Raw genomic sequence first — 22,357 nt, forward strand, 5'->3', positions numbered from 1 at the left:
GTTTTAGCATTAGGATACGCACCCAAGATTCAGGTGTTTGAGCTTCTGAAGGCTGCTAATCTGTGTAGGCAGCTCCTCAATCTGGTTGTTGAAAAAGTTGAGCACTTCTATGTTTCTCAGGTCTGCGATGTTTGCTGGCACAGCTGTGAGAAAGTTTTCACAGTAAGAGACTGCAGTTAGGGCAAGCTACACAGACTACAGGCTCCACTAGCACCTGTCTTCTGTTGTTTGTATAGATGTTGTTTCTACCCAGCTGCTAAGAGCTACCTGCAATTAAAGGAATGCCTGTATTAAAGAAGCTTCCTATGTAGCACCAGCTCTCCTTACCGACACGAATCACTTGGTACTCTTCAGAAGATTACAGCTATTCTTATTGACCAGAGTACCTTACAGGAAAGCCACAACAGAGAAACAAGCACAACAAACTCTCTCACGGACCTGCTGATTGCTCAAATAATCTCACATCCAAGTTCCTATCTGCTAACATTCAACAGCGATTACAGAAATTTAACTTCAGCCCTAAAAGATGAACAGTTTAGCCAAGCCAGTTACTGACTACCTCCACTGAGTGAGTATCCGATCAATACACATACATGGTTACATTCAATTGCACACAAATCACTACCTGGTAATTTAGAAACATGAACAGTAAGGCAGAAGGATGCGCCTGTGCAGATGAGGTTAAAACACTCCCCAGATTTGCATCTTCTCCCCCTATAACTAAAGTTTACATAAAAGGAGGCTGACAGACAGCCTGCACTGAAGCTTACACTGGTGTTCAATATTCACCTTGGCTCAGTCTTAATTAAAACTGCAGCAGGATCCCATAGAACACACATTTAAATAATTGGAAGATTTTATGAGGCCATGATTTGCATTTATTTGGTGGCATGAGGCAATCTCAGTCTTAAAATGGAATCAATAATGTTTACAAAGCAGAGCATTATAGCGCGTCACATCTAGTAGATTATAAGTGTAATTACATTGTTCACAATAATGGGATTCCCTAACAAACATTTTAATTATACTACATAAATATTACTATGGAGGGTCATATTCATCACAGGAGATTTTTAACATACTTTTTATTAAGTCATTAAGGCAAATCTTAATATTTAAAAGCCTTCCCTTTGTGGTATATTTCAACTGGTCCATGCGTATCCATAACTCAGCAATGGCAAGAATTAAGCATCTTCAGAAAGGCAAGGGTAATGTACTGCTACTATTGTTTTAAATTATTCCCTAACAGAAGTTAACTAAGGATTTTAATTGACATAATTCAGCTGCTTCCAGCCTCAATATTTCAAAAGAACAGTAATTACCACTATTAAAATGTTTTCCTTTCAGAAATTAGACTTTATAATTTGACTTTGATGAGACATAATGGACTGGCAAACCATTTCTGCTCTTTTCAAAGAGATGCTACATTCATGCAAGATTAGGGAATAGACACATTAGCAAATACAGGTTTTAAGTTTAGTCCCAAAGCCTAAGCAACTCAGAGATCAAGTGCAGTTCTCCTTCAGTTTTACTGTTGATACAGTTAATAACAACTTTCACCTTTTTGACAGCATAAAAGATTATACTATCCTAGAGAAATTAGTTCAATCTAACACCACAAGTTATGCTAAATGTAATGCAAAGCTAGGCTGCAGGAACACTGAAACCACTTCAAGTTCAGCAGACAAGCCTTACCAAACCTAACTTCACTGGGGCAGTTCTGCATTTCAACTATTCAGGCTGAAAACCATCACAAAACACTTGAAAAATGATCTCAAAAGTCAACTAAAAGCATGCTTGGCATCAAGATCAGTACTATCGTTATAAACACAGGGACAAGTACCCTCCCAGTGGCCTGGCAGAGTTATGGATTACCTTGAACCAATGATGCTGATTTAGTAGATTTGCCTCTTCAAATATCTGTTCAAAATAGCTTGTTTCCCCCTTATGAATAATTTGAGCTTGCCTCTCATTTCTGACTTGGGCTATGAGATTCTGTAGAGGAGGAATCATTTCAAGGAAGAAGGTGAACAGCCCTCAAAAATAGAAGTCTTCATTTAACCAGTAAAACCCCACATGAAACTACCTGTGAAAAGACAATGCCTAGATACTGAGACAGGAAGAGAATGGCTTCCCAAGATTTGCTCTTGCAGTCCGCACTTGTACTGGAGGAACCTGTTTAAGTGGGTTACACACTGAAGAGTTTCAAATTATATCCACTCATCCCACTTGCAAACACGGGGGAAAACTTAACATCCAGTGGCTAGTTTATCAGAGATTTTTAATTTGGTTTCCTTTTGTCAGGGTATGGGTGTGAGTAAGTGTCCCTCGTGAACAAGAGCAGCTGTACCCTTGCCCAGTGGCTGCTAGGTATCCAATATATCTGTACAATTCCCACATACTGTTGTGAATCACTCTTAGGATACTACTATATTACACTTCCTCTTATTATTTCCTTCAAGCTATACTAAAAACTGCCTAGCTAAGCAGGTTATGGAAAAGACTATCATTTTAGCAAAGGATTTGGATGAAATACTTTGTGCCAGCCTTTTAAATCAAAAATAAAGCCCTTATCAACACACACACACACACACACATATATATTTTAATTGGGTAGGGGGTAGAAGTATTTTGTGAGAAGGAAAATGGAAAATTGTGAGAGGGAAAACAGAAAGGTTGCTTGAGATTTGTGGCAGGGGAGAAAGGGCCTTTTTTCTGCCATGGCTTATTTTCTGATTCAACAATTTAGATTCATTCTGTATATGAAGGAATGCTCTATGGATTCTAAGAAGCAGAAGACTGAAATTAACTCCAGTGTTGCTCTCATAACTAAACTACACAGATTCAGTACTGTCATGTCAAGAGATGAGCAACACTCAAGAAAAGTTGATGAGGCATCATGTTCTTTCATCTCAGCCTTGCACGACTAAACATCCTTACTATCAACACACTGCTAAGTTGCAGAGTTCTTCACAGACTTACAGCAGACTGCCAAATACCAAGAAATTCAAGTTCTGGCAATTCTGAATTCCACTCGAGTCACCTTCGCATGATGATCTGTGAGAATGAACTGTCAGCATCCTGGTTCCATTCACCCACATATTTACAGTAAGATCCGCAGTCTTAGCAACTCCTCTAAGACCATCTGCTGCCCAATGCCATTAACAACTAAACTCCTCCCCAGCAAATGCTAGTAAAAGTTTGCAGCCCAATGCTTTGCATTTTCCCGTGAAGCTTCAGTCACATCACAAAACCCCATTCATATTAAGCTTCACATTGCAAGACCAGACAAAGCTTCCATCCCCTTGTTCAACACTGGGAATTGCATACAGAGATTCACTGTAACAGCTATAGACTTAATCTTGATTTCAAGAGCTTGGCTGAGAGGCAGAGTCTACAAGCTGCACGTGAAGCAGCGAGAGATCTTTCTTCGTGCTCCTGCAAATAAATATTGGCAACTTGTTATACTTCAAAGGATTTAAGAACAAACAGGCTCTTTTTCACCCTGACATTAGTGACAATTCTTCAGGAATGAAAATAGCTCTTAAGGGCAGCCTTTCACTCAAAGCATAACTTTATTCCTATGTAAGAGCAGCTGTTCAGTAGTTCTGCTATGAGTTCCAAAACATTCATATGGTAAATTAAACAGCACTGTTCAGAACCTGTATAGCTCCACATCTAAGTGTCCTGGACCTAGATCTCAGTTTCTCTCCACACAGTGAGCCAGCAGCCATCACAAGACTACCTACTTGAAAGTCTGATGTTGCCCTCTGTTGGAGAATAAATACTGGGTTAGCTCCATCTTTTAGCCGAGCAAGCTATTGTGCTAGAAACATTTGTATCAGTTAAAGCACCCTGGAGTAAAATTTATCTCAGATGTAACCCTTCCCAGTAAAGCAGGGAGTTAGAGGTTCTCTTGTCTTTGACTTGGGTTTCCATACAATTCCTCCGAGGTGGCAGAGCCCTTCACAGCTGAAAATGAGCCTGCTTTCTGGTAAGTCTCAATTTCTGAGAACGATCTCCCGGATCATTCTACAGAGCACTGGAAAACAGTTAAAAAAAAAAAAAAAAAAAAGAAACATCACAATTTTAGACGTAAACAAACTCAGGTGTTTGCAAGATTAAGTCTCTCTTTGTTTTTCATCTATGAGATGAAGCACAGCCTGTTTTTTGGTGGTTTTTTTTTTTTTTTTTTTTTTTTTTTGCATTTAGTATGCATTGACATTAATTCAAACATTTCTGAGAACTGTAGAAGACTGATCAAAATTTATATTTTACTTCTACCTTGTGAAGGAAAACAGCTCATACTGTTGATGAACTATCAGTTGGAGGAGGGAACTGAGTGAAAATACAAGCCTTCAGGAGCAAAGTACATGATACGTAAACTGAGAGAAACATTGCAATTCATTTATATCTCAACACTGAACGTTCAAAATAAATATTTTCCCACAGCTGCTTGGAAAAGCAGCATCCATAACACCTGCCTATTCATAAAACTGTGAACCAAGTAATCTCTTCAATAAATGTTATTCAAAGGTTACAAAAACCTCCCATTTAATCCAACGGGTTTTGAATCAGACATCAACTGAAATAAGGATTTTAATTACTTAAGGTTATTTTCTTTGACGCTATCATCCTTAGAAACTTCAAGCTGCAGAAACTCTTTTTTCCAGAATGCTTCTCCAGTTAATGAACTAATTAGGCAGCACCTAGGAACATGACATTAAGTAGAACCTTTAAAGGTTCTAAGGGAATATTTATCCAGAAGAGCTATTAAAATATAATTCTCTTTTCTGACAAGTAGTACTGAGTCTATGCCAGTTTCTCATTAAACCGTTCCATTTATAAGCAGGTCAAGAGTAATAGAGAGTAAAGAGAACTCTGCAGAACTTTGGGAGTGCCATAGTCTGGTGTAGATCTCAAACAGCATTTTCTTGCCAAAAAGCAAGAATCTGCTTAAACCTACAAGGAAACCTTTGGGCCACAGCGTAACAAACCCCGTTCTGCAGAGCGTTGCTAATCCAGTTAGCTCAACAGGAACTTTGCATGAGTAAGGATCCCTTAGAGTAAAGGTCACAGACACATGAAATGTTACTCACATTTCACAGGGGAGGAAGAATTTCAAATACGAAATATATAATGTATTCTGTGCATCCAGTGCAACTGTACTCATAGAGCTGGAGTCAGGTTCAGATTAATTTAACAGGAGTTCTGTTATACCGAGAGAAGCAATCAGCTTCACCAAAATGAAAGGGGAATTAACAGAGGGAGAACACAACAGTTTTCATTTTAAATATTCATGGGCATGCTGATATCATACTAGGCAGTTAACCAAAGAGAATCCTCATCCCAACTGAAGCACTCAGTACTTAATTTACACATCATGTAGTTCAAGTTTTCCTCTTTTGCCTTTTCTCCACACTCCTCCAAAGACGGATACCAACCTTCCACACACTAAAAACATTAAAAATGGACTGGTCTTCTTAATCTTCAGTTTTCCCAGAAACCAGCACGCTTCTTTTTTTGCAATTAACCACAGAAGCACTGCAGTTACGAAATCACACTTATGAGTACGTGCTACTGACGTGCTACTGTGCTAACAAAGCAATTTACCAATAAATGGTTTTAATTTAGAAGGCAGAGACTAAGGAAAAGTGCTGTGAGCACAAGAGAGGCTGGAAAAACACTGGGAAATAAGTCACATCTAGCATAACCACTACATTCCTGTCAGAAAATAATGCTTATGATGCACTTAAATGCTTTGAGAAAAATACTCAGAGCCAGGGAGGGAGGTTAGGAAGGGACTGCTAAATTGAAAACAAGTCATCTATCAGTAAAGAACTAAAGCCACAAAACCTGATTTTTGCTAGCTAATTTTATAGCACTAAGGGATACTATAAGCTGCGTGAGCACAGGTATGAAAGTGTGGATTTAACTATGATCCCTCATTTCTACATGTTATCTTGAAGAAAGCAAGATTAGCAAAGCTTTTTGAATTACTTTGACAAGCGAGTACTCCAGAGGACCATGGCATTCCAGCTTTTAGCAGTTGTTTCATGAGCAGTTCAGACAAAATGCTCTGCTGCATGCAAAAACAAATACAGGCTGCATCACCTTGTTACAGGTCAGATCAGATCATACTTACACTCTGATAGCAAGGAACAGCTAAGAAAGAACCATAAGACAAGTATATAAAACTACATCCATACAGTTTCCCCCTCAATCCAGACTACCTCTCCACACCTCCCTCCTTCAGTATTATCAACAACAAGAACAAGAACCTATTCAACTTCTTAGATAGCAAATTCTTTAGGATGGTACAGAATTAAGCTCCTGAATGAAATCAGTTCATCTGTGCCAAATTCACTAGCTTTGAAGATGACAATTTCAAAATAGCTTATTTTGACCAAAAGATCTCTAATAATTTTACATTACAACTTGTACAAACACATGGAGAAATATTGATGGTAACAGCCATTACAGATATTTTAAGCCACCAGGGGAGATGATAAGACAAAGAATCTGTACTGAAGCATCAGAAAACACTGAGACTTATGAAAAATGAGCTAATATAATTGCAGGTGCCTTTTAAAGAGAGGAACACGCAACAGTTTCAGAAGAGTTATGGCAGAAGTAAACAATATGTGCCCAGGGCTGCATTTAGTATGTACGCTAACTCGGAACGCAAAGCCATTTCCATACATCACAAAATTTAACCATTTATGCTAGACCGGGAACACTTCATGAGGCACTCCCACAGAACATTACAGAACAATAATCCTTCATAAATTCTTCTGCTTCATTCCCCAAAGCTACTTAAAAACCCAAGCTTCTATTATTTAAAGCTGAATTACTTTGCCATCTGTACTTTCTCTGAAACAAGGCTTTTTTTCAGGGGAAAGCAAAAAGCTAACAAGGTATTTAATCTAAACATTTGAGCAGAACTCAGATGTCACAAATGCAGTTTGGCATATGCACAAGGATCTCCTTTGCTTTCCTTCTCATCTCCTCCTGCGCACCGCATTCATAAAGACATTTCCCTTCAGAGATCTTTGTCCCAGAAATAGGAGGTATATCCAAACTGCATCTACCACTGGGGCAAGAGGCATAGTAACTTCAAGCACATTCCTAAACGGGGCTGAGAATTCCCTGCATCAGGCAAAAACACTTTGGACACTGCCTTGCTTCCTCTACACTAATAACACACTTGCGTTTGGAGTGCACCATGTTAGCACAACAGTGTGGCCCATGTCTCAAAAGCGAGCAGGGGAAGAAGTGACAAAGAGTACACAGGCATTTGGGAGACCCCACAGCACATTTCAGCAGTCTGGAGAACAAAACAGCTGGTGCATTTCAGTGCTGAGAGATGTGCAGTTGGTACCTGCCTCTATACCACCTCCAACACACGTGGGCACACAGCACAGCCTGTGAAAGGTAACTTCTACAAAAAACAGCCTACTGTACAAGTGACAGAAAGGGAATTCAGCAGCAGTTTAAACTAGATCAAGGACACAGTCAAGAGGGTTAATAGCAATGAATTGACAAACTTTGTGCTGATAAAACATAGCAATTTAGAAAGAGATGGTAGAGCAAGGCAACAATAAGCAGTATGAGCCACAAGAAAACCCTACAAGTTCTGCTGGAAGGGAAAACGCACCAGTATGGTAACAGGTAACTATTAGGTTGTCTAAGGAACACAATTAAGGAGATAAAGCCGTTCTGGCAGGATTAGAAAGTTGATTCAGGAACAAAATTCAGATAAGGAAATGGAAACCAGCAGCAAAAAGTTAACGGACTATCCTACAAAAAGGAAATAACTAGGAGTTAAGCATTACACTTGAGTACCAAGAAAGAAGCAGTGTTTAGGAAACAGCAAAGAATGATAGCAGACAGCAGCTCAGAGGAAAGGGACAGTAGGACAGCGAATGTGACATCAGGTAAATACACGCATGGGAGCTTTCTGAATCAAAACAGTTGTTACCAATCTTTCATCATTTGGTCACTTGATAATACTGGGCTAAGGATCAGAGTGCAAAAGGATAGAAAATAGTCAGGAGAAAGCTATGAATAGCTGACAACTTCTGAGGATGTTTAAATGCAGCAGAAGCATATGGTAAAGCTGGGAAGCACAAGATCATCTGAGGTTAAGGAGACTGAGGAAGAGAGCAAACCTGAGCTACTGTTCAGCGCTACCTGTGAGTCAGACTGAATTGATAGCAAGGCAGAAGCTTTTTTCAGGAAAGTAAAAAGCTAAAGATACTTAAACAGTGACCTCTAATGGACAAACCATATATTACTGCTATTTCCACTGAGCAGATATTCACAGGCTCCAAGTATATATCCAGATAACAATAAAAACACTAGAACCTTTGAATGGATTCTCCAAATGATCACAATATCAGTTAATCTACTATGTACGTAGGTCAAATAATTATTAGTCACTACCATAAAAAAAACAACTTACAGCGTATTACTAAAATAAGTGAAAATAAACCACATCATGTTGGCCTACAGCCTAATAGCAGTATACGTACTGATGGCCAGCACTCCCCTACTGTCAGTGCTAAAATAATCTTTTAACATCCCACTCCTCTTTCTAGGCATGTTTTTCTGTGCTCTGCTGGCTTGGACTGCAGTTAACCTAAAAGGCTTCTGAAGGAACTTCAAGCACACTTCCCATTCACGATGCAGTACAGTTTATCTTAACTAGCATTCCAATTAGGAATAATAAATGCGACTATATCTGGATGTGAAATTTTGTATGCACTAAGTAACCAGATAGTTCTTCACATTGGGCTAGCTGTCTGAAGTCTAGAATTTTCAGTACTATTTCATACTTAATGCTCAAGTAGTTCATAGATAGTGATCTGCAAGAAAAAACAAACTCAGGTAGTGCCTAAGCCACTACAGTTTGACTGTAGTGCCACTACAGGGTACAATTTGAGAAGCTCCCTTTTAAAAAGGAAGTTTCTTCATTGCTTTATTTCTTGTTTACAATCCCACTGGCATAAAGAGAACAACCAGTGAAGTCTAATCTGCCCTGCTGACTTCAGCTCCCTACTGCACAATCACCTTTCCATGCCCCAGAGGCAGCAATTCTATGATCCACTACATCCAGTCTTTTAAAAAGAATGTAACCCTACGAGCAAAGTTACTCAAACTTAATTTCCAGATTCTGTGACTACTTCGTCACATTTAACCAAATTAACCCATTTTTCCACAGATGTAAGTAATACTTTCAGGACCTTTATTCCATTTTATTTTGATATTAGCCAGTGGGTTCAGAAGATGCCTGATTAGACCAGACAATCTATGCAGATTAGACCTGAACATGACCGTCTTGAATTTTGCTTCCCAGCTTTTCCATCTATACAGTAGATAAATGGCTTGGCTTTAGAAACCAGTAGATGATGGAACAAAAAAAGTCTACTACAGCATATGGGTACAGTGGCCCATATGTCTAAGTTAAAAAAAAAAAAAAAAAAGTACTTGCATTCTCCCTCTGCTTTCAACTGGTTCATTGCAAGAGACCTCAAAATGGAATCATCCCAGGTTTTGTCACTTATACAGCAACTGGTCCAACACAACTGCAGAAACACTATTTGGCTTCCCCTACAATTTTGCTTCTGATTTTGAAGCTGTTCTGCCAAAAAAAAAATTCTCAAGAAGCAGCAGAAGCATGAATTTTACTCTTTCATAGGTTACCTGGAACAGAGGCAGCCAGTTCAAGGCTCCTCCATGAGCACAGCACCGAACAGGTGGCAAAAATCCAAGGCTTATAACCTCCAGAAAAATCCATGTGGATTTGAGTACTTCAAATAAAAAGTGATTTACAGACAGGTAAATACAGAAGCACCAGCAGTATGAATGGCATACTAAAAACATTACTAAGAAAAGCACACATGATGGACTTCATAGAATAATTCTCATACTTGCTAATGAAACTTTACTGACTTTTAATAGTTTGCTGGCAAAAATATGAAATGCAGTTACATAAAACACGCATATTCAATTTTTACATATATTTATTCTTCTAGATAGACATATTTACTCTAAACAGCAGAAAAAAACAGCAAGCAGAACACTCATTTAAATGGCAGAAAACTAGTAGAAGATGCTAATATGACCTTAGTGTAGCATGTCAAGTGTCAGTGCCACCTGCTTCCTAGACATTTTAAGAGCAATCTGCTAAGACAATTAATTACGTAGCTTAAAAGATTAGGTCAACAGTGTCAAATATGAAAATATGAACTTCAAATTTAGCCTTTTTAAAATGTGTGCTGCCTATTTAAGTGTCTATATCATTCTGTGAAAGAATAGGAACTTTCAGACACAGCGAGTTACTTCTCAGGTGAAGTGGTTTTACCATCCCCTGAAATAAAACCAAACATAGACAGGTGGACAGTATTTCTAGGCTGAGAGAACAGATATTTTCTTGCAGCCTGTTGGTCTAAGGGCTACTTTAGAATAAAGAAGAAATTAAAAAAAAAAAAAAAAAAAAAAAAAAAAAAGAGATTTAACATAATGCAGTTGTAGAATATAGCAGCCCTTAAACCAGTATTTTGAAAATCAAAACTAATTCCAAAACAGAGGTCTAGCTTGGCTTTTTTTTTTTTTGAATGAAAAAAACCTGAAAGCATTCTTCTTGGACACCTCTTACTAAAATATCTTCAGTCAGGTCTTCAGCCAAAATTTCTAACTAGGATATAGGTTAGTTACATAGCTTGCAGTTTTGGCACTTAAGCTGAGGGATGTCACTCTCTCTTCTGGCTCAATTCTCAGACATACAAGTTTACCCTGACTGGAGTCTCACTGCAGGAGTTTCAGCCTGCCTTCTCTCCCTCAGAATTACCGTTAACTGCTATAAGCCCAACCAGCTGTGCATTCAGCTGAACTCTCTCATCAACTACATTTAAGATTTGTAAGGTGTCATATGGAAGAGACAATCAAGTCCTCAGAAGTTTATTAGCATTCAGAAGTTTTAGAATTAAATTTTAAAAAGGGAAAGAATAGTCATATTTACCAAGAATAACACTTACAGCTCATTTTATCCCTGTGCCAGGCAGCACTCATTCAAAAGACAGCAGAGCAGACAGCAGATGAGAACCAATTTCTGCCCAGCAGCACTAAGCATAATTCACTTAACCCAACTTCAGATGAGTCATCTGACCTTCTCTCACACAGGTTTTAGATAGAGGTGAGCAGAACAAAACGCTGTCTCAAGGTGCCCACAACCCTCTAAAAACTGCAGAACTAAAGTGGCTGAACTGAGCACTGCTACCTGCCTAACTTTAGGCAGCTTGAGGTCAGAGACATGCATCTCCTTACAGAGACCAGACGGAACATAAAAGCCCCAGACTTGGTGGCCCAAGCTCCATCGGAGGCTGATAACAGATGATTCACAGCCAAAGGTTATAATAATGTTTTCCCAAACCATTTTCTCAGTTTCTAGCTACTTGCAACTTTCTGACCTTATAAACTAGAAGTAGATCTGCATGTTTAATAACAGTGCTTAACATTTTCTTTTCCTGACATTGCTCATAAATTTCCTCATCACCTGTCATCTGCAAGTTAGGTAGCAGGAAATCGTTGGTCAAATTCATAAAGAAATCAAAGTCAAGAGGACACTATACAGCTAGGAGAACAGAGCCTAGAATACTTACTTCATATTTCTCACTGGTGCTCAAATACCACCCATATTATTTCATATTTCACACTACTTTGTACAATCATTTAAGCTGCTCATGACTACTAAACTGCACTAAACAACATCCAGAGAATGTGTTCACATGGTAGAATCCAAGAATATTTTCACTTTCTTCGTGCTTAATCCTCTTTGAACTTTCAAATCCTTAAACGAGATTTCCATATTAATACATACATTTTAAATAACAGATTGTAACGAGATAGCACAGCAATGACAGCAGAGTAGCAAGGTCCTAGGCTGCAGCAAGTGAGGACTTGCTCAAATACAACAGCCATGGATGCAGAAAGGAAAAAAAATCTGCTTACCCTTAGGAGGCCTCAGGTACACAGGGATCTCCAGCAAGATACCCTCACCTCCACTGCCAACCCTTAAATGAGGTCTAGGAAGGGGTGGATCCCAGCTGCACCACTTCCATCACTCAGAGCACTGCATGCACCTGAGCTCTCCTGGCTTGGCCCTGCCTTCCTACCAGGTGCTCAAACACTGGTTCAGGCCATGACTTAGCATTTCCCCTGCACGCATACTATCTTACAGCTCATGCAGCAAATTGCTGGGAATTTGACAGTTTTGATTGGTTGCTGCTTTTTTATTTTTCCTCCACCCTACTCTCAATCTGTAAAGCTTTTTCTGGGGATAGCCTGGTGTGAGCTACAACAACTGCCCAGTCTGCTCTCTAATACAAGCCCACTTGAGTAGTTCCACTCCTCTCTCCATTTCCACACTCTTAAAAAATTAAAAAGTTTCAAAACAGCTTCAAAAAGAGAAGAGTGAGACACATGACACGTGCTGAGAACAGAGAAGGACAAGCAGAACATCAACAAAACCAGGACTTTTCTTCTCTTTACAAGACACACCATAACAGAGACGAGATGAAACTCACTGCTTGTCTTTCAAAAGCCAAGTAGCAGTGTTTGGAAAAAACAGACAGATAAGCCTGAAGCTTTCTCTTACAGAGAAATAATTTATTTTGCCTCACAAGAGAGAGTTTGTTTTCATGATATGATCTCCACCAACACCTCAATTGAGGCTAGGGGAAGTAGTATCCAGAGGGTAATAACTGAAGATGTTGTACTGCAATACAATCAAGAGACAGTTTACACTCAAAAGATTTGTTGTTGTTGTCAATAAGACAGGTTGACTTTCATGCCCAAAGCACACATTCAGTTGGCCTTCATCACATACACTTAATTATAGATGTAACGCAGCTGAGTTGTAGTTTTCACTTGCTCCAGTCAAAGGAATTATCCACCTCCTAAAAAGCAAACTGTTGTTTTGTTTTTTTTTTTTGCTACAGCTCAAAAAAATTCTAAAGATAGAGAATGGATTTTTGATTACTTGGCACTAGTATGACAAGTTGACTAATTGACTCTAGTATGTGGAAAATTTGTTTTGAAGTCAGAAAGAAATGTTGAATATGACTGCTGGTTTATACCCTCAATGTTTTTTCTGTTAAGTGTTTCACCAACACCAGTCTCTAAGTAGTGACACTTACTCTATAAAAAACAAACTAGTAGCAGCAGCTTTTAAATACTGCTCTGCAGCTGCAATGAAGTAGGAAGTAGAATACTTACTTGTAAGCTTGTTGTGACTCAAAACCAGCTGTGTGATGTGAGACAAGGTAACTGTAAATGAAGAGAGAAAAAAAAAAATTAGTTTATGAACAGACATGGCAACTGAAAGCTTGCATTCATTTCAGCTAAAAAACCCCATGAGATACTCTCCCCAGTTAAGTAATTCCAGTTCATATGCATGAATACAAAAACCAAGACAGGCTCACGACTTAGGGATGCATTGAGCCCCTTCTCCATTCCTTTACTCCTGTCTCTGTTTCTTCACGAAGCACTGTTAACACAAGCAGTACCCTGCCTCCCTGAATAAGCCTGACTCCACACACACTCCTACGGGATGTGTACAGGAACACCTTTTTCATCTCTGTCTTTCAAATCCTACCCAAGAAAGAACCGATAGATTAACATTTACCCAAACAGCAACATGACATACATCACATCTCCCCATTCCCTATTCAGTATCTTCAAGTCCCAAGCAGCAATAGCTGTATTTACAGCCTTTCACCCATGAAGCAGTTTTACACACTTGATTGAAACTAGACAAACCTCCTTTACGCCTTTACTTGCAGTGCTGTCTCTCCAGAACAGCCCTAGAAGTGATACAGCTGCCTCATGGAACAAAGGCATCCTGGTAAGTATGTATGAGAACTGGTCATGCTAACACACACTTCCTACTTTGCAAGTTTGAGAGAACCACTGTAACAGTAAAGGAACCACTTCCCAGCAATGTGCTTTGTGCTGCTTCAGGCAACCCTTAAACTCGTAACACAGGCAGAGGTAATCTGACAGCAGAACAAATGCAATCACCCAAAGGCAGAAACAGAACAGAAAGTTCAGGCTAAAATCAAAATGGTTTGCCACAGTTTCCCCTGCAGCTGCAGGCTGGGGAGGAAGGAAAGGCTGGGAGCAGAAAGGAAGAAACAGTGCACCCACCCCAAACTTCTCTTAAAGAGCAAGCACATGAGTGCTGCTGCAACAGCTCACTAGGAGAAGGAGGGCAAAACAGTACAGCAGCCTCAAAGACTGGAACCAAACGTAGGGAAGCCTGTTATTAGCTCCACATCCTTCAGATGCAGACTTGATATTCTCAGTTCCTATTATCAACCCCTTATGCACAGCAGTGTATTTCACACATCGCTCTCTGAACTTTGCACTTAAAATCACCAGTCCCCATGACATGTCTTTTAATACCAGACTAGACTAACCCCAAGTCCTCAAGGAAAGGCTCAAGTTTAGGCACCAGTACCATACACTTCTCTTAACTCTTTTCTGTGAGCCACCTCTTCTGTGAGGAGAATGTGACTTCAGTGAATGATAGTTCGTTAACGTTATGGCCAGACATGGCCAAGTTTGCCAGCTGAAACTCTTAAGCAGAGCATACTTGAAGCACACAGATCAGAACAATTCAAATGGGCTTAAAGAAGGGTCTGGAATTTCCTGTCTGTGTACACAAGATTCAATAATTCAATACTCAACATACAAATAATTAGTATGGCTTTTAATTTGTGCAAGAAACCAGCTAAAGAGGAGAGATCACTGCACACAGGCCACTGAAGGAGAAAGTCCCTGAACTCCATTCAGTGCTGCATTCAGCAGCAAACAAGCAAGCCTCTGCTCAAAGCTGCTGAAGACTGAACTAAGGAACAAAGCAGTAAGAAAGGAAGCGTTTTTAAACAGAGAACTGTGACAGACCCTGCAATAATACATGCTAATGCATTTGATGTTCCATGCCTGCCACTACATTATTTTTACCCATTGAAAGTGAATGTGCTTGTAAAGGGTCAATTAAGTTCTCAGTGTGCACATCCAGATCTTCGGAGCACTGAACTCCTGAATTGATGCATGTTAAGAAGTTCTGTGCATATTCTGATTTTAAAGCTAGGACTGCTGACTAACCCCTCAAGGCACATGTACTGCTGGCCTCTAACAGCACAAGCATACAGGCACTACTCGCTGCTCTCTCCCCATTTGTCACACCTCTCTCTTCCTCAACCATGTTGTCAGTTTTCATAGGCATTTTCTTCCTAACATGTCACTACAGAATAGAACAAAGTCCCAACATCAAGGATTTCATGGATTTCAATCCATCAAAGACTTCTCAATCTGGACCTTACTGTCCAGATTCAGCCAAACCTGGACACCTTGCCTGAAAAGCCCCAGCATCCCAGCCAATCCTGGGTCTTGACAAAGAACCCTATTGTATCTTCAACCATAAATATGCCTACATCCCACAAGGGGGAAAAAAGATTTAGGGACATGTGCACTGGACTACCTGCAGGAGATGAGGTATAAAGAGATGCTTGGCCATCCTGTAAAAGAGGTGAACTTTCTCCCTTACATTAAGGTGACCTTTGTGAAACGAGAAGTCCCTGGAAACACCAAGTCTTTTGCTGTCACATATTTTCTTACATGAAAAGGACTGTGCTGTAGGATCAACTGGTTGTAGTGTTCCTTATCCTATAAATACACATCGATAGTCCATTACACAACTAAACTACCAACTCTGTCAGCAGACACCTCCCTTCAGCAACTAACTAATACCCCCAAGTACCATGAGAAGGCTGAAGGAGGTGCAGCTGGAACCATCTCCCTTTGTCTCCTCTGAGATGCAAAGGCATAGGGATTCCCAAAGGGCAATAACTGTAACCTCTGTACAGTAGCACAGGAGACACAAAGAAAGGAGGCTGTAAGGACTGCAGATTCAGAGCCGCTGTTGGCACGACACTGATTCATACACAGGAGATAACTTACTTGGATTTCAAGGATGCACCATATGTGCACACAGAAGTTAAAGGGTGAGGATGCCAATGGCTGCCTGAGCAATTTACTCACCTGGTAACTACAAACTCTTGTGATGGTCCCAAGCCCACAACTGCATCAAAACAGAGTGGGTGGGGGAAGAGAATTTAAGCTCTTCTCTTTTCACCCCAGTATCAAGGGCTGCTTCCACCACACTGCCAGTTAGTTCTACACAACATATCTGGTTGGCAAACCTTTGCTTATTTTTCTCCCCCCCCAAAAAAAAGAGAGAGGAAAAAAAAACAACAAACAACCAAAAACACCATAACAGGAAGACTCCAGAGTTCTTGCTGGACCAAGATAGGGCACTGCCTCTCCCACTGCAGGAAGTTCCCATAGAATGAGCCCTGCAGCAGCACACAACACAACCTGCAAGCAGCCTGACACTGCTGTCTGCACTGCGGTTACTCTAGGAACGAACAAAAATTCTAGGCATATTAATTCCTACCACACAAGCACATGCTTTGTATAAAATATGAATAGCTCACAGATGGAATGATAACGAGAACAAATTAACACTTCAAGTAAATAGCATTTCATCCAATATTCCTTTCCCCAACAACGAGACTACAGAGCAGCAGATGTCCTGAGTTACCGGGACAAAATAATTCATAGCTTCACCACACCTATCACTTCAAGCGAAGTAAATCACGGATCAGGGACTGTTCCTTGCTCTAAGAACAACTCTGCTTAGATTCCCACAAAAAAAAAAAATGTCTGAGCCAGGCAAAAGGCATCACACCCCACTTGCTTTAATGAGATAATTCACTTTACAGGACATAATCTGATTCTCTTTACCTCCACCGGTCAATATCGAAGTGTTTTGTAAACAAATGCTATCTATTTATTCCAGAATATTGAATTAATAACAAACAAAACAACAAACCAAACCAAACCAAACAAGCAGAACTCAAACATTTCCACAAGAGAAGACACTCATTAAAGCTATTCACATAGGGGAGCACAAATAGCACACAAATGTTTTAACCACTGGTACAACATTCGTTTTGCATATCAGAATAATAAGAAAATATTTTAAAGTTTAAAATTGTTTCACCTGATCTTTGTGTTAGTGTGATGCACCGAATTACAGAACACCGAGACCAAGGGACATTTCAAATCTCAAATGAAATGGTTTGCATTAGAAGAGACCTTAAAGCCCCTCTGGTTCCACCCCGTGCCACGGGCAGGGCTGCCCTGAGCCCATCCAACCCAGCTTTGAGTGTTGGCACCCACAGCTCTGGGCAGCAGTGCCAGTGCCTCTCTGACCTCCAAGTAAAGAATTCCCTCCTAACACCTTACCTACATCTCTTCTATTCTAGTTTAAAGCCATCACTCCTTGACCTATCACTAGACTCCTTCATAAAGTGTCCTTCTCCAGCTTTCCTCTTAGCAATTTAGGTACTGGAAGGCTACAGTGAGGTCTCCCTAGAGCCTTCTCTTCTCCAGGCTGAACAAGCTCAGTTCCCCCAGCCTGTCCCCACAGGAGGTGCTCCAGCCCTCCCAATGATCGCGTGGCCTCCTCTGACAAACCAGCTGACAGCTCAGCCTTCCCTTTAAGGAAAGAGAAAGCAGGAAGAGATGGAGGAGTCAACAAATGTCTAGGTTTAAGCTACTTTAGGACAATTTTAGACATGAATGTTCATTTCAGATATGAAAAGCATTTCTGATCAATTTTGAGACATCAAAATTTGACACAGGAAAATGTTTGGTTTGTTCTATCTACCCTATAGACTTCCTTGGGATGGCAGAAGTCAAGGCAAAAGAAAAAAAGTGTCTGTCCTATACGGATGGAAGAAAAGCCAGAAGAGAGTCCAAGCAAAGCTGCTGCATGTATTCTTCCCTTCTTCTCCTCCCTCCCTGTTAGGAGTCGTTTTTAGAATCCCTTGTCTTTATACAGGTAACAAGAATAGCCCTGTAGTTGAAGGAAGGGGACTTGCACACAACAGCAGTTACATGGCACACTGCTTTCAAGTCAGTGCAACTGTATCTACTTTATGTGAATTAAGTTACAAAAGTTTAAAGGCAAGCTCACCGGCCACCCACAGAGAGTACCCACACCTGCAGCTGGACAAGGCTTGGCACACTTCTTGAAAAACAACCAAAACTGCAGAGGGCAGCTTCCCGTGGGAGTTACTGGTTACAGGAGGGAGCAGTCATTATGTTTCAGGAAACAAAAAACTCATCAGCAGCCACCAAACATAACTTCAGACTATTCTCCAACCCAGTGAGCCTTTGTATCTCCCACAAGGATGATTTCAACTTGGAGAAGGCCCTGAATCACTACGCTAAAGCACACAATGCAGTCTGTACAGGTGTGTGCATCTGCACACACTTAGCTGGTGCAGTGTAACTGGGGCACCACGAGTCCATGCCCACTAAACCACGTCCTTAAGTGCCACATCTACCCTTTCCTTGAAAACGTCCAGAAATAGTGAAACTCCTCCTAGAGCTGCTGCAGCCCTCAGCGCTCCCACACAGTTAAGGGTAGGACGTGAACTTCCAGCTGATGCACTTCAATGTTATCTTTCCTCCCAGCTGAAGGAGCAAAGCTGACCACGCGCCTTAGTGCTGATTATCGGACTCGATGTGTCCTATCAGGACTTCGGTTGTCCTGAACTTAGCAACAGCTTCTAGCCCACATCTTAATGCATCAGAGGCTATCAAAAGGGTAAGCGCAGATCTAACGAGCAGTCTGCGATCAAGGTGAGCCAGCCACTAGTTAGTCTGAAACAACACTCATCCAGCAGAGTGCAGGGAAGCTCCTTCCTGAACAGGGATCACACCACAAGCTCTACAGCGCGACGTGCCCCGCACAGCTCGGCAGCGGGAAGAGAACCGGCGGAGAAGGAAGGCCCGTGGGCACACTCCGCGGTTCTGCACAACCCCCGCGCCCGGGCGGGGACTGCAGACACGGGTTGCGCTCCCCCACCCCGCGCGCACGGGCCAGCGGCTCCCCGCACCGCGGCCACTCCCGCCCGCAGCCCCGGCCCAAATAAGGCAGTGCCGCCGCTCCCGCCTGCGCCGCACCGCTACGCACACAGGCCGGGCACGTCCAGCATGTTGGAGATGCCGCGGTCGCACATGTCCACCTCGGGCTGGTTCTTCTCCCGGCTCTCCTCCACGATCTTCTTCAGCGACTTGGACATGGCCTGGGCGGGACACGTACAGACACACACCGTCACAAGGGCGGTCCCGGCTCGGCACAGCAATACCGCCCGCGAGTCCCCTCCCGCCCCACGTCCCTGCGCATCGCCCCGACCCACCACCGCGGGACCCCACCCCTACTCACTGCGCGGCGCGGCGGCGTTGGGTCGAGGCGGTGGCGGCGGCTGTGGCGGCTGGGCGGGGCCCCGCAGCTGCACGCCTCCAGCCCGGCCCTCCCCTGAGCCGAGCCCCTCCCGCGCGCAGCCGCGCTGCCGCCCTGCCCAGGAAGCGGAGGCCTCCCCGAGTTTCCGGAGAGCGGTCCGCGCGCTGGGGGCGTTTCCAATAGCGGTCCGCAAGGGTACCGAGCCAACCAGTGCGCTTTCCCGACACCGACTCGTTGACCATTGGCTAGGAGAGCTGGAGGATGTGGTTCGTCGGCCAATAAGCGCGAACCGTATCTGAGAGCGGGAACTTCAGGCCGCAGCCGCTGGAATCCCGGTTGTGCGCCTTAAGCTGTGGCGCATGCGCGGTGGTGCTGTCTGGTGCACCCGCACCTGAGCGGGTCAGGGCTGGGATGTCCTGCTCGCTGTCATTCCTCACATAGAGAAGCTCAAAGCAATTAACAACTCCGTCTCTAAAATGACCCAAAGCCTGGACGCACACTGGGAACCATAGCCTTTCCACAAAAAAACAAGGATAAGCGGAAAGGTGTCTTAACCAGCAAATCACAGGATCATCACGGTTGAACAAGAGATCATTTAGTCCAACCATCACCATATTCCCACTATGCCCACCCACCACTTCCCTCAGTGTCACAGCTACGCGTTTCTTGAACGCCCTCAGGGACAGTGACTCCAGCACCTCTTCGTGCAGCCCATGCCAGCGCCCCACCGCTCCTTCTGAGAACGTTTTCCTCATATGCAGCCTGAAATGTTGGCTTAGCATTGCTATGGGTATAATTTTAGCTTTTCCTTGCAAAGAAATGGGATGTTTTATCGCTGACATGCAGTACCACATTTATCGCGAGATGGCGCTCGCTGCACGGAGTCGGTTACTGAAGGGCTGCCTTGGGGCAGCCTGGCAGGGCTCTGCTGTCTCAAGGATACCAGCGAACTGCACCGCTCTTCTTTGTCTGCAGGAGCACAAACCCGTGCCACGCTCCTGTCTGAGGAAATGCCCTATGGCCAGCAGTCAGTGAGCTCGGTGCTCACTGTTCTCTTACAGAGGATGTTCACAGCCTTAGCCAGATTAATTGCCCGTAGGCACAAGTCTTAGGACAGCTGGTTAAAGTAGGTGAGTCCTGTTTCAAGGATAGGCAGCTACCTCCCTGCATTCCTTCCCAGCACACAGCACTGAGCTTTGCCTCCTGCTTGTTCTACTGTCTCTCTCAGCTCTGGTCACTGCTGACTCTGATGATCAGAAGCAGCAAAGGGAGGGGAGGGTCCAACACTGCCTTTCCTGTGGCTGTCTGAGGTAGTTGTAACCAAAGAAATCATAGAATTATTGAGTGTCTTGTGTTGGAAAAGACATTAAAATCCACCCAGCCACATGCCATGGGCAGGCTGCCCCCACCAGCTCAAGTTGCCCAGGGCCCCAGCCAGCCCAGCCTTGAGTGCCTCCAGGAATGGGGCACCACAGCTCTGGGCAGCAGTGCCAGTGCCTCACCATCCCAAGTAAAGAATTTCCACCTGAAATCTAGCCTAAATCTGCCCTTTTAGTTTCAAGCCATTCCTCTTTGTCCAATTATGCATTATTATTCTATTGTTTCCTTTTCCTCCAAAAAAACACTACATTCTGATTTAGGGTTAGTATATTGGAACAGCAACATGCATCTGCAAAAACAGTTATCCACTACTAGGCACTGCTGCTAAAAGTGTATCTGCCAAAATTAGACTAATTATGTGTGATAACTGACACAATGTTTATTTGCTGATCTTTGCCTTATTAAAGCAAACTACTATACTTTGGCCTCTATTTCTGCTATCAGCTATCATCATTTTAAGCATCATTTATTAGCAGCCCTGTGTTGTTGCTATTGTTCTTATTATGAATGGCAGTCAGCGCTACTAATTTTTATCACATTTCCCTTTAATCAGGACTGCCAAATATTTCTGTGGTATTAGTTTGGCTGCTGACAGAAAAATAATTACACTAAATATCTAAATTCTGGTGCCTAGGACACTTATCTCGAGTTACTGTGGAAAACTGAGACATCTCCTTTGCTTTATGAGCCAGCTGAAAACAGTTTTGCAGTCAAAATGCTTTGAATATTTAACTAAAATTGGTGAATGTTTTAAATTGAACAGCACTGGTTTTTTGGTTTTTTTTTTTTAGCACTGTAGCTGTATATATTCTCTCTCCTTTCGTTCATAGCTCAAATTAATTCATTCTGTTATTAATTCTCATTGTTTACAAAGAATGGCCCCACCACATAGGAAGGGCAATTCAGAAATGCTTTATGGATGTTTTCAAACCTTAGTCTTTGAAGTTCTTACCATTCATATGTAACTGTCACCTAAAATATACTTTTTTTAATAAGTAGATATAACAACATCTAGAAAATTTACACAAGTAAAAAAAATAATTTGACTCTATAAAGTGATAGCATGGACATTGATTATCTGTACTGTGCCTTTTATAGTGGAGAGATTTGTAGCCATGCAGGTTTTACAAGACAGAGATGCAGTATTCACAACTATAGCATGATCTATAAACAAGTCAGCAACATGCAGAAACATAAAAGCATATTTCTGGTACCATATTCCTGGTAGTATTGTGAAACAAAGCCATAATCATATTAAACAAAGTCTTTGCCTTTTGAACTGTACATTGCAAATAGCAGACCTTTTTCAGAAGTTTACATGTTTAGTTGTTCCAGTTTGCTTTTGCCATGCAATCATTTTAAAGTGTTTTAAATTATTCCTTACCTTCCAAGACAGAAACATGTCTCGACAACAGCTCTCTCCTTTAAAGACCTTCACTTTAATAGCTCTGCAGTGGTATTTCTCTTGTGGTTGCTCACATAAGATGCTAGAGGACAACAGTGAGTTACTTTCTTCCTGTTTTGTGTTTTTTTTTTAAAGAATGGGTTTGATAATTTACCCTAATTTTAGAATTTGACTATTTTTGGCAAGAG

At 41.8% G+C, this 22,357-nt stretch overlaps 1 protein-coding gene across 1 annotated transcript in view; it reads right to left on the bottom strand.

Annotated features, from left to right (window-relative positions):
- Positions 1 to 22,166, bottom strand: part of RSU1 (Ras suppressor protein 1) — a gene marked incomplete at both ends in the record, with an annotated part of 98,265 nt that extends 76,099 nt beyond the window's left edge. The window contains 4 exons of the mRNA XM_079538725.1: positions 23 to 143; positions 13,279 to 13,329; positions 19,115 to 19,226; positions 22,149 to 22,166. Of these exons, the coding sequence (XP_079394851.1) occupies positions 23 to 143; positions 13,279 to 13,329; positions 19,115 to 19,226; positions 22,149 to 22,166 (302 nt within the window). The remainder of the gene's footprint in view (positions 1 to 22; positions 144 to 13,278; positions 13,330 to 19,114; positions 19,227 to 22,148) is intronic.
- Positions 22,167 to 22,357: the final 191 nt, after the last annotated feature.

This window comes from Tetrao urogallus, assembly GCF_951394365.1.
Source record: "Tetrao urogallus genome assembly, chromosome: 7".
NCBI classification, from domain to species: domain Eukaryota; kingdom Metazoa; phylum Chordata; class Aves; order Galliformes; family Phasianidae; genus Tetrao; species Tetrao urogallus.